Source organism: Somniosus microcephalus, chromosome 7 (assembly GCF_052327205.1).
Source record: "Somniosus microcephalus isolate GS21.2 chromosome 7, FLI_Smic_1.0, whole genome shotgun sequence".
NCBI classification, from domain to species: Eukaryota; Metazoa; Chordata; class Chondrichthyes; order Squaliformes; family Somniosidae; genus Somniosus; species Somniosus microcephalus.
In genome coordinates, this window is record NC_140993.1 from 148,046,152 (window position 1) to 148,058,177 (window position 12,026).

At 43.6% G+C, this 12,026-nt stretch overlaps 1 protein-coding gene across 3 annotated transcripts in view; it reads right to left on the bottom strand.

Annotated features, from left to right (window-relative positions):
• pde7a (phosphodiesterase 7A) overlaps nt 1-12,026 on the bottom strand; it is a 358,425-nt gene that overhangs the window by 93,296 nt on the left and 253,103 nt on the right. For all 3 annotated transcript variants that reach the window (XM_085993047.1, XM_085993048.1, XM_085993049.1), the window contains one exon: nt 10,758-10,841. In XM_085993047.1, coding sequence (XP_085849173.1) covers nt 10,758-10,841 — 84 coding nt within the window. The remainder of the gene's footprint in view (nt 1-10,757; nt 10,842-12,026) is intronic.

A 12,026-nucleotide genomic window follows, 5' to 3' on the forward strand; every position in this document is an offset into this window, starting at 1 on the left:
GCACCTCGGTGAGACCTTCGGAACATAGAGTAATGTTGTCACCTGGTGTATCACAGCTCACAAGTGAGCATCAGCAGATGGTGGAGACAGGGACAGCAGTGGAGAGTCCTCGTCAGAGGGCGCAGGATGCTCCCAGCTCGGCTCTGCTGCATGTCGACCCTGTGCTTCCGGGTACATCCAGAAGGAGAGCGGTGCTGGAACTTCAGGAACAGGTGCAGGAGTCTCTGGCAAGTTTTGTCTCCAGGGTCGCTGCGAGTGTGGAGTGAATGGAGGAGTCCATCGCTAACATGAGCAGAGCCTTTGTGGAGGTGTTGGGGCATGAACGCATCACCACGGAAAGGATGGCAACCTCCGTGGAAAGGATGGCTACCTCCATGGTAAGGCTGGCTACCGTAGAGGAGAGGATGGCTACATCCATGGAGGAGCTTAGTCGCCAGGGTATTGAAAACATGGTAATTGTTCAGAATAGACTGACATCTCTTGAGGAACGATGGTCAGCTATTGATCAAACAAACCAGACCTTCCTGCAAGTCCTCTGGAGTAGGACTTCCAGTGTAGAACCAGGTCCTCATGGCCCCCCTGCAATGCAGCACGGTGCTGTCCAGCCACTTGCTAGCTCTGAAGTGGAGCTAACCCATGAGAGGGATGTTGGTGGCATACAACAAGGAAGTGGGGGCTCCTCTCCAAGCGCTCACACGACCATGCCACTGCAAAGCCCTCGGTCAGAGCCCCATCAGAGTCCTCACCCAACTGAGATCGGCGTCTCAACCCCTGCACAGCCGCAGGAGCAGCAGACTGTTGCCGAGCCCTCACAGGCTCGCAACCCCAGAGGACGTCCGCCAAAGGTGTCGAGACAGGAGCAGCAAGAAAGTGAGCAGGGGGCCTCCACATCTGCTGAAGCCACAGGGGAAGCACCACGTAGGAGCACACGTAAGAGGAAGAGAATGCACAAGTAGTCACAAGGGTAGTCACTTGGGTGTAACGTGTTTATTTTTAAAATGCCATCAGTTGCTTATTGTCATAAAAAATTCTGATGGCAAACTGTTGCAGTTGTGGCATGTGTCATTTCGCAAATGAGACTTCCACATTGAGGGCTTAGGGCGACTTGCAATTGTCAGTATGGTGGTCAGAGTGATAGGAATCCGCAAGTTCTTGGCCATTGTCGATAATCTGATAAGAAGGTACAAGGCCAATGCGTTTGATTGTGCAGGCTAAGCAAATCTGGCCAAGATGAGTGCATCCCTTGCAATGTGGTCACGCGCTGGCGCCTTCTGGTCTGTGCAGCGTCAGGTGGGTGAGCAGCAGCTTGGCGCTGCTGTTGTTGCTGCTGCTGTTGTTCATGGTTCTGCTGCTGCCGCGGCTGGTCGTCGTCCAAATCTGATGTCCAGGAGGAAAGGAAATAAATGGTTCCCATGCTTCTGGTATATGCCTCAGTTGAGGAAGCGCTCAGTCAAGGTGGCGAGAGGGGTTTCCCAGGAGGTCACACTGGAGATGGATGTCAGGCTCCAAACTTCCACAACAATGGGTATGCCTGCTAAAAGTTCCCCCAGACCTGAGACAACAAAGTTCTGCCACCTGCAAATGGTGATTGCTGAAAACTCCTTTTTAATGGTGGAGCTGCAGCTGTTAATAAGCAGTCCACTTGTGAGGCCACCAGGATTCACTGACGTGTTCCAGAGGAGACGTGCAGCAGGTGGGGAAAGTGGTAAAATCAGAAAGGCCTGTCAAAATGGGATTATAGAAGCAATTAAGTGGTGTAAGGGCCTATCCCGCCTCTTGGAGGCGGGATGGAAACGGGGTCAGAAAACACGCATTTGTGAAAATTGCTCAGAGGCAGGATGGAGGCGGGATTGGGCCCGCCCGCCATTTTTTGCGATTTTACCACCTCGCACGTCACCAATCCCGCCTCCTTGAGCCTGGCAAAATCGAGCCCACAGTCTTGGATTGCGTCGCAATTTCCTCAATTTAAACATTGGGAAGGCTGAAGCCATCATCACACATTTCATAACCTCACCACCAAAACCATCTCCCCCCCTCGATACTGTCTCCACCTACAGCAGATGGCAACCTCGGTGTCCTGTTTGACCTCAAGCTGAGTTTCTGGCCCCACTCCCTTGCCATCACCATCGCAAAAACCACCTACTTCCAACCCTACTTCAGCCCATCTGCACCGGAAAACTTCATTCATGCCATTGTCACCTCCATATTCAATTACTCCAATGCCCGCCTGGTTGGCATCTTATCCTCCACCCTCCGTAAACTTCAGCTCATACAAAACTCCACAACAAATCCAGCTCACCCATCACCCTCCTTCGTCACCGAGCTACCTCGTCTCCTGGTTCCCCATGCCTCAAGTTTAAAATTCTTATCTTTGTGCTTAAATCCCTCTATGGACTCACCTCTCCCTATCTGTACATTTCATGCAGCCCTACAAGCTCTCTCTAAACTCCCCATTCCCCATCTAGCCCCTCCTCCCTTCGCCCCACCTGTGCTTTCAGCCAATTAGACCCTATGCTTTGAAATTCCCTCTGTAAACCTCTGCCTCTCCACCTTGAAGATCCTCTTAAATCCACCTCTTTGACTAAGCTTTTAGTCACCTTTCTTCCCAATCTTTCCTGATTTGGTTCAGTGCTTGGCTTTCCTTATATATAAAATAGTCTTTTTTTCTTCTCCCCCACATGGCAGCTGTCTTTCATTCTGCCAGCACAATTTACACTTCATCTAGAGTCATCTTTTGTTTCTTAACCTGTCCCATTACCATCTCCTTTTGCCTTGAATATCTCTTAATGTCTCTTAACCTCTTCTGCCTTCTATCCTATCACAGACCTTCCCTTTTGTTCTTTCATCCCCTCCCCCCTTTCCCAGCCTCTTCACTTGCTTAAAAATCGGTTCCATTTCCCGCTTTTTTCCAGTTCTGATGAAAGGTCATCGACCTGAAACGTTAACTCTGTTTCTCTCTTCACAGATGCTGCCTGACCTGCTGAGTTTCTCCAGCATTTTGTTTTTATTTCAGATTTCCAGCATTTGCAGTATTTTCTTTTTGTACATATAATATTTATTTTGTTCCAACTCAAATCTCCCCATTTTGTAAATTTTCTTCAATTATTAATCTACATTCAAAGTCCTCCCATTTTCAGGGAGAGGAACCAAACCAGACTATTTCTTCATTCTGCAAAATATTTTTCCTTCTCATCCATTAAACAATCTATATGATTTTTTATTTTAGTCTCAACTGATGTACTGAATTTATGATTCGCACCACCAAAAACTGTTCCTACAGATTACAATTTTTCAACTTCCAAATGTAAGTAAATCCAACAAGATGAATTAAATCATGATGCAGAATAATTTTCTCCAGCTTTAGCATTTTCATCTGGTTTACTATCTGAAATGTACCATTGGTGCATATTATTGAAAGTTAACTAAGTTTCTGATCTCAGCCAATCCAAATTAGAGTGAAGGTATGAAACCTTAATGTCGTTCTTTAAATTGATATTATTGGCCAGTAGCATCAAACGGACTCCAAAACACAAACAAAATAATTTAAATGTTTTTGAAAATTGCTGTGGATGCTGCCAATTATTCAAACTGAATTAAGTAAAACAGCTGAGATCAGATGAACCAGTCATGACCACCATGTTGCACAATTGTTGGGAGCCAAGAAACTGCTATGTTCAGGTTTTTTAAGCCTTTATTTTGTATAATTTAAAAAAATTAACTGGGACAACTGCTATCAATTGGAACCGGTCTAATGAAGTCAACAAATAAAAGTGAAAAATATGCAAATAAATCTATAAAATTAACAATCCAAAACACAGGAATCCATTCTCATTAGCCATGGACCATAGGAGAAATAAGGAAGTTTAATACATGGACGGCAAGATCAAACAAATGAGTAACTTACTATGACAAGAGTAGAAGTAACATGTATTTCCTCACTATGAAAGGCAAGCTTGCAAGTAACTCCTATTTTTCTGGAATTAGTCAAATAAATTAGTTATCCTGTTCCAACAAGTCAAACTAAAAAAAACCTGCGTGATATAATTTGGGTGTGAAAATCCAGGAGTTGGGAAGGGTGAAAAGTGATGCAATCCTGGCCGGGGGAAAGTTGGGCTGCAATTTGGGGCTGAACAGATCCACCAGGTTTTCGCAACACATATCTTGCACAGGATTGCACACGGCAGGGGATGGGGGGCGGTAGTTACGAAGCCCGCTCCCTTTATGTTTTGCAGACTTTTGGGGACGTCTCTGGAAAACCTAGGAACCAGCCCGGCTCATCCGATAGGCCCAGTAGAACTCTCACCTCGTGAGAGCAAGTTTAGGTTTGGTTTTAGGACTCCTGAAGGATCCCAGAATAAAGATATCTAAGGAAAGCGATTGCAGAGGGATTGATTACCTTAGGGCTGCTGCCCTAATATTCCCTGTATGGATTAAAACTTCATTTTGATTTCAATTGATTGGATAACAGCCTCAGGCTCCTCCTCCTCCACCCCCCTCCCAACCCGCCTCCAGATTAAAATTCCGTCCATTGTGTCCATCTGCTCAATAACTACACCTTGCTGTCATCTCCAATGGCCTAATTTCCATCAGATCCTGGACAGTGTGTCACCTCCACCACTCAATTCAACAGCCTCTTAACATCTCACGTCTAAGTTGTGGGCCAGATACAAGAATGCACGTGGTGTTTGACCAGATTGTCTGTCCACCCCTCAGGAAATAGGGCGTCTCACTCTCTGTAACTAAATTGTATTGCTCCAGCATCATCCTGAAGGCAAAGAGAAACCAAATGTAGCTTTGCTGTGAATAATTACCTCATTGCCTGATTCTAGATACAAGCTTGTGTACTCCAAAAGCTTCTTCCACCCTCCCAACCCAATCTTTACACCACTTACAATCTGCAGCTTCTCCCTCATGCCCACCTCAACTTTAATCAGACTCATTTAATCCCTGTAACACACTACCTGCTCTCCTCAACTCACTTCCATCCAACTTCTCCTTCTTGGTCCCATTTTTACTCATCAACCTCTTCAATTTTCTGGCATTGTTACCACCCATTTTAAGTACACTTCCTTTAAAAGCCAACCCTTGATTTTTCCATCCTCACAAATCATCACACTATCTCCAATCTACCCTTTCTCTCCAAGATCTACAAATATGTCACTGCCACCCAACAACAGGCTCGCCTATCCAAGCACGTCTCTTTTGAATTCCACCAATATGCTTTCCAACCAGAGTATGTGTGTGTTTCTGTCTTTCTCTGTTCCCCCATTCATCTACTCCTTGGGAAGCATGGGGGTGGCTTCCACATACACACCAAGGAACCCAATTTCACCTCTCCACTGCCACTGCTTCCAGGGATGTACTAGTTCACTGTCTGATATTGGTCTGGATTTCCCTCAGGGAATTCACCCATTTACAAGTGATCTCAGAGCATTGTTCAGAGGAAAATGGGGACGAGAGGCCTACCACCGAACCTCCACCCCTAAAATGGGCCCCCAACATTTTTCCTCACTGACCCCTACTGCCATTGATGTCAGCCTCTCGCCCACTAACCAACCCACAGCATGGAAATGATGGCAATGGGACAGAGCTTGGCACTCCAGCTACTCCCCTTCATTCCTGCCACACAGATCAGAAGAAAGGCAGCAAGGGGAGGGGCGAAGTGTGGTGGAAAGAGGCAGGAATGCTGCCTAAAAAGTAAGAAATTGACACATCTGCCTCTCCCAAACCATCCAAATGGCTATTCTGGTGATGATGGGATTACTCAAAGTCCCTTCAAAGAAAGAAAGAAGAACTTGCATTTATATAGAAGTTTCCACAACATCAGGACGTCCCAAAGCGCTTTACAGCCAATGAAGTACTTTTGACGTGTAGTCACTGTTGTAGTGTAGGAAACACGCCATCCATTTGCGCACAGCAAACTCCCACAAACAGCAATGCAATAATAACCAGATAATCTTATTTTTTAAAGTGATGTTGGTTGAGAGACAAATATTGGCCAGAACTCCCCTGCTTTGCCTCATCACTTTTTGCAAGAATATTTAGAGGTTTCTGCAACCCCTTAAAATAGGCACTACTCATTTAAGTTGCTGCAGCGAGATCCCTGCTGCAGCATCACAAATATTCCCTCCCTGAAGTAGCACACTCCCTTTGAAGAGCAGAGATGCCACTGGGAGCTGAACTATGTAATTAGCTCTGACACAGGAAAATATGTTGCGATCATGGTAGATTTGGTAGATGTCCTGGCCCAACCCACAGCCAAGGGCAATATACATTAAAGGAACATTCTCTCCCCACTTCCCACCCCGGATGATCTATACTTTCCTACAGCTCAGCATTAGAAAAACTGATGCCTTTGTCGTTCAATCACTGCTGCCCTCATCTGCTACCTGTTCAGAGTGCGACACCCTCAATCCAGATTAGGAAGGGTTCTTTGTAAAACCACTCACTACTACTCCAGGATCATCCTGGAGAGCAAAGATAACCTGTCACCATTAACTATCTGTGACAAGCTGGGCCTCCTACAGTTAAAACCAATATTTTAAAATAAATCTGTTGCACAGTAAATGAGAAATTCAAAACTCAATAATTTAAATGCAAAAAAAATTATAGGCTAAAATAGGAGACATTACTGCAAAATCTCTTTTGTGCCCCCAGAAGAAGCATGAAAGTGACGGATGCAGGTAATGAGAAAAACTGTAGACATCGTCAGTGCCATACAAGGGCATAAAGTAAACATGCTGAAGAGCAGGTGTTCCTGGATATTTTTCTGACATTATCCACTTGTTTGTAGTAGAGTACGTGGATAACAATGAAGGCAACTTAATTGCTATAATGGTGCTTTTGACCACAATTGCACATTCCAGTATTAAGGTAATCTAATTTTTAAACATACATTTTTAATTCTTATGCAACATTTTACTTTAGGTTTCTAAAAAAAGGTATATAAAAGCAGATAAATATTGCTTACTGGTCTAATTAACATTCTCAAGAGGAAACTTCTCGCATATTCCAAATACCCAACTCACAATAAACCATACCTTAATTAGATGCAACGTTGTGAAGCATATGGACTCTCTACTAGATTACATTAGGTTTGATTCCTATTAACGAAATTACCATTGTTTTTTCCTTAATAACTATAACATACCCACGAGATTCTGGACTGCAGAGAAGATTGGCTACAACTTCAGAAAATGGAGATTGCAAAATTCACACCAATATTTGTTATACACCAGTTTTACTGATGGCCAGAAAATTACACAATGCAGCATTATCGCAGTGTGCACACATGCGCAACTGTCTTTTACTGTAATATATTTTAGTCATATGCTATAAAGCTGTTTGAAATTTCATGGATGTGCTGCTATTAAAGACAATACTGTGAATGATGTAAGAATACTGCTCTAATGGCTGCTAAGTGGCATCACAGGTGCATTGTAAATCCCTGTGTAATCAACTTCACTGGTTAAACTATTCACACAGCTCTAACTGTAACAACTTGGAAAAACCCCAGAAATTAAACATGGAGAGAGAGAGAGAGAGAGATCAAAGCACCCTTCAGTTCAGAGACAAATCATTTTTGAAGTCTAACATAAAGAATTGACTCATTGCTGTGCACTTGCGAAAAGCAGCACATATAATGTGGTTTCAACAAGGCACATGCACAGCATTTAAGTAGTATTTTTTCTTTACAGCATGTGGTATATAGTGCGGTCACTATTTTAAGGACTTTTCATGGTTGAAACTAGGTGCAGTTGGTAATGCTTTTCAACCAAGAGTGTTGGCTCTGGGAAAAATACTGAGGTCTCAGAATAAAAATGTTAATGAAGATACTCAAAGACATAAAACTACATATAAAGTTGTCTTTTATGGGTTTTTTTTTGGTTTTTAATTATATTAGAAACTTTACTTTAAGCTGTGGTTATTTGAGTTTAATAGAAAGGAAAATGGTAGCCCATCAATGCATTTCTGTTTTGAAATACACTTCTAACAATGAGATCGGCTAGATATACTGCAATGGTCTTTTCCAGACCTGTATATTCTTCTGTATTACCCTATCTATGCTGCATTGCAAGAGGTGCCAGAGAATAGCAGATGTATTAACTGAATATGTTGCAAATTGCTTCTAGATGAAAGTGAACAGACTTCCAAAAGCAGCCTTGTTTCAATAAGATAGAAAAACGCCCCAAGGCCCTTCACAAAAGCATATTCAGACAACAGACGTAAAGCCACATAAGAAGATATTAGGTGGGGTGACCAAAGAGGCAAATTTTAAGGAGGGTCTTAAAGGAGGAAGAGCTGGAGGGGCGAAGGTTTAAGGAGGGAATTCCAGCGCATAGGGCCTAGATCCTGAAGGAACAGCTGCCGATAATGGGACGGTGGGAGTCCAGGATGCAGAAGTGGCCAGAGTTGGAGGAATACAAAGTTCTCAGTCTGGAGAAGGTTACAGAGATAGGGAAGGGCAAAGCCATGAAAGTACTTAAACATGAAGACGGAAATATTAAGTTGAGGTATTGGCAGACTGGGAACCAATGTACATCAGTGGGCACAGAGTTGATGGGTAAGTAGGACTTGGTGCAGATAGGATACAGAGTTTTTTATTAACTGAAGTTATGAAGGGTGGAGGATAGAAGGCAGAGGAGAGTATTAGAATGTTTGAGTCTGGAGAGGACAAAGGCCTGGATGAGGGTATCAGCAGCAGATGGGCAACGTTACGGAACTGAGAGAGGAATTGGTAGACGGTCTTTGTGATGTAGATGATATGGAGTGGGAAACTTATCTCTGTTAAATAGGAAGCCGAGGCTTTGAACAGTCTGGTTCAACCTGAGACAGTGGCTGGGGAGAAGGATGGAATTGGTGTTTAGGGTACGGAGCTTGTGGTGAGCCTGAAGATGATGGCTGCGGTCTTCCCAATGTTTACGTTGCCGAAATTGCGGTTCACCTAGGACTGGATGTCTGACAAGCAGTATAACAGCACAGGCAGTGGAGGGGTCGAGAGAGGTAGTGAGAGCCAGAGGAGGGAGTCACCAATGTTCATGTGGAACCTGGCCCAAATACTTTAGATGGTGTCGCCAAGGGCCACCAGGTAGATAACGCAGGAACAAGAGTAGGCCATTAAGCTCTATTAGATCATGGCAGACGTGTACCTCAACTCCATTGACCTGCCTTTGCTCTATATCCCTTGATAGCCTTAACCCAACAAAGTTCCATCAATTTCAATCTTGAAAATTTCAAGTGACACAGCATCCACAGCTTTTAGGGGGAGAGAGTTCCAGATTTTCACTATGTTTCGTGTGAAAAAGTGCTTCCTGATTTCTCTCCTAAATGTCCTAGCTCTAATTTTAAGATTATGCCCCCTTGTTCTGGATTCCTCTAAAAGAGAAAATAGATTCTCTATCGACTCTCAAATCCATTTATCATTTTAAACACCTAGATTAGATCACTGCTCAACCTTCTAAAATCAAGGGAATACAAACCAAGTTTATGCAACCTGTCCTCATAATCCTGATTATCATGCTGGGGAATCTGCACTGTACCACTTCCAAGGCAAATCGGTCTTTCCTGAGGAGGGAGCCAAGGATAGATCGTTCGGGGACTCAGAAGCAACAGTGCATGGGTGGGAAGAGAAGTCATTGCTGGAGATGCTGTGGCTACGATTGGGATAGTAAGAAAGGAAGCAAGCGATGGCAGTCCCATTGAGCTGGAGATGGAGAAGAGATGTTGGAGGAAACCAAAGTGGTCAACTATGTCAAAAGTTGCAGAGGTCGAGGGGGACGAGGAGGGATAATATAACATGGTCACTGTCACAAAAGATGTCATTTGTGACTTTGATTAGAGCCTATTTGCTGCTGTGGCAGGGGCAGAAATCTGATTAGAGAGATTCAAACATGGAGTTTTTGGGATGGTGGGCAAGAATTTAGGAGAGGAAGGGAGGTTGGGGATAGGGCGGTAGTTTGCGGTGGGATTGAGGGTGGGTTTTTTGAGGAAAGGGGTGATGACCGTGGTTTTGAAAGGAAGGGAGACAGTTCCTGAGGAGAGGGAACTATTTACAACGTCAGCTAGCATGGGGGCCAGGAGGGGAAGTTGAGTGGTCAGCAGTTTAGTGGAAATAGGCTAAAGGGAGCAAGAAGTGCGGCTCATGGATAAGATGAGCTCAGAGAGGGCATGAATTGAGATAGCAGAAAAAGTAGAGAAAGACGGGAGTTCAAGACAAGGGCCAACCTTGGGGAGATTTATGATTTTTATTTTATGGCTTGGTGGGGAAGTAGGTGATGCAACAGAGGCAGCTAAACAGATTCATTGCTTCAGTCTCAATCTTAGTGACAAAGAAGTTCATGAGCTCCTCGCACTGGTTGTTGAGGGTGACGGTGGAGGAGGCAGGGAGAAGTGTTAATGAGACAGTTGGAAATAGAGAAAAAAAGCCAAAGGTTATCCTTGCATTCCAGGATGATCCTGAAGTCGTGAACTGTTTTGGCGGACTGGCTACTGAAATAACACTTTCTTAGTATGAAGACAGAGATAAACTTTCCTCTGTAAAATGTGAAATGAACCAAGCTGGTAAAATTTTCTAGCACTTTTCTGGTGCTTCAGCATTCCAAGTTTACTTTTACTTTACAATTAAAAGTAAAAAGTTATGATGATAAATTCCTTTGATCAAGCCAGATTACTGACTAAACAAATTTCCTTCCAAAGCGTGAAAGGAGAATTGCTCTTTAAGCAGCATCATAATAATGCTCATCAAATAATGTACTTACAGTGCAAAAGGCGGAAATCAATGTAAGGATGAGAGTCTCTTCTTTCAGGTTGAAACCCTGCCCGGCTTCTCACTCGTACATCCCCTGCAAAAAAATGAACAGAAAAAATATTTTAAATCATTTTAAGAACTTCTGGGGGTTAACACCGGTGTCGGTGGAATCATACTTAGCATGAGGCGTAACCTTCACCAGAAAGGAAGGCAAGAAAGAAAAAATGAGGATTAAATATAGAGCTACAACTCTTTTTAAACGATTTACCCTTTCTCAATAAGGCATACACTGAGCACAACTCCCTTGAAGAATATGAGTTACCTTCTACACTAACAGGTCTTGCAGTGGATAGTTCTGGTTGTTTGTTATGCCAATCTACAGATATTCTTACTCCTTTGTTAAGGTATTTTCTATTGTTGGGGGAATTTCTCTGTACATTCCAGATGGCTAACTGGCTTCTTTTAAAAAAAAAGGAAAGAGGAAGAAAGATGAACAAACTCGCATTACTGTAGCTCCTTTCGCAACCTCAGCTCATCCCATAGCACCTCACAGCCAACGAATTATGAATCTTGAAGTGCAATAACTGCTGTAAAATAAGGAGATGCAATAGCCAATTTACACACAGCAAGGTCCCACAGACAGCAATGAGAGAAACAACCACCTTATCCATTTTTGATGGTGTTGGTTCAGGTATAAATGTTAGTTCAGGACGCTGGGAGAGCAGCCCTGTGCATTGAGTGCTGCTGGTGTTTTGGTAAGCGGGAGAAAAATCATTTAAGTGTATTTTGTGAATTTTAGTGTGTTAAGAAGTCAATTATTTGAAGTAAGTTTAATTTTTTAAGGGTATATTAAACTATTGGGCAGTTTAAACCGGAAGTAGAATCCGGGTATAAAAGGGGAGGGGCTAGTGCTGTGCACGGAGTGCTTTGTGCATTGAGTGCTGCTGGAGTTTTGGTAAGTGGGAGAGAGTTCGGGCAAGTGGGAGGTGAGGGTGTGTTTTTTGTTCTGTTTTTCCCCCCACTCCCAGGCTTAGACAGCACTGCGGAGGCGGAGCAGCGAGACGAGTCAACCAAACAGGCCCCACAGACAGTATTCAAGGAGGAGGTTGGTGATCAGCTGGTTGGTTGGTTTTCTTCCTTCTCTTCTCTTTTATACCTTTAAGTTGGTAAGTCCTATTGAATAGTGGTGTGATATTATCATCTATATCCAGGCAGGGTCTTCATAACTAATAATAAGAAATTTAATTAATTATATAGAATGGAGCAGGTGATGTGTTAC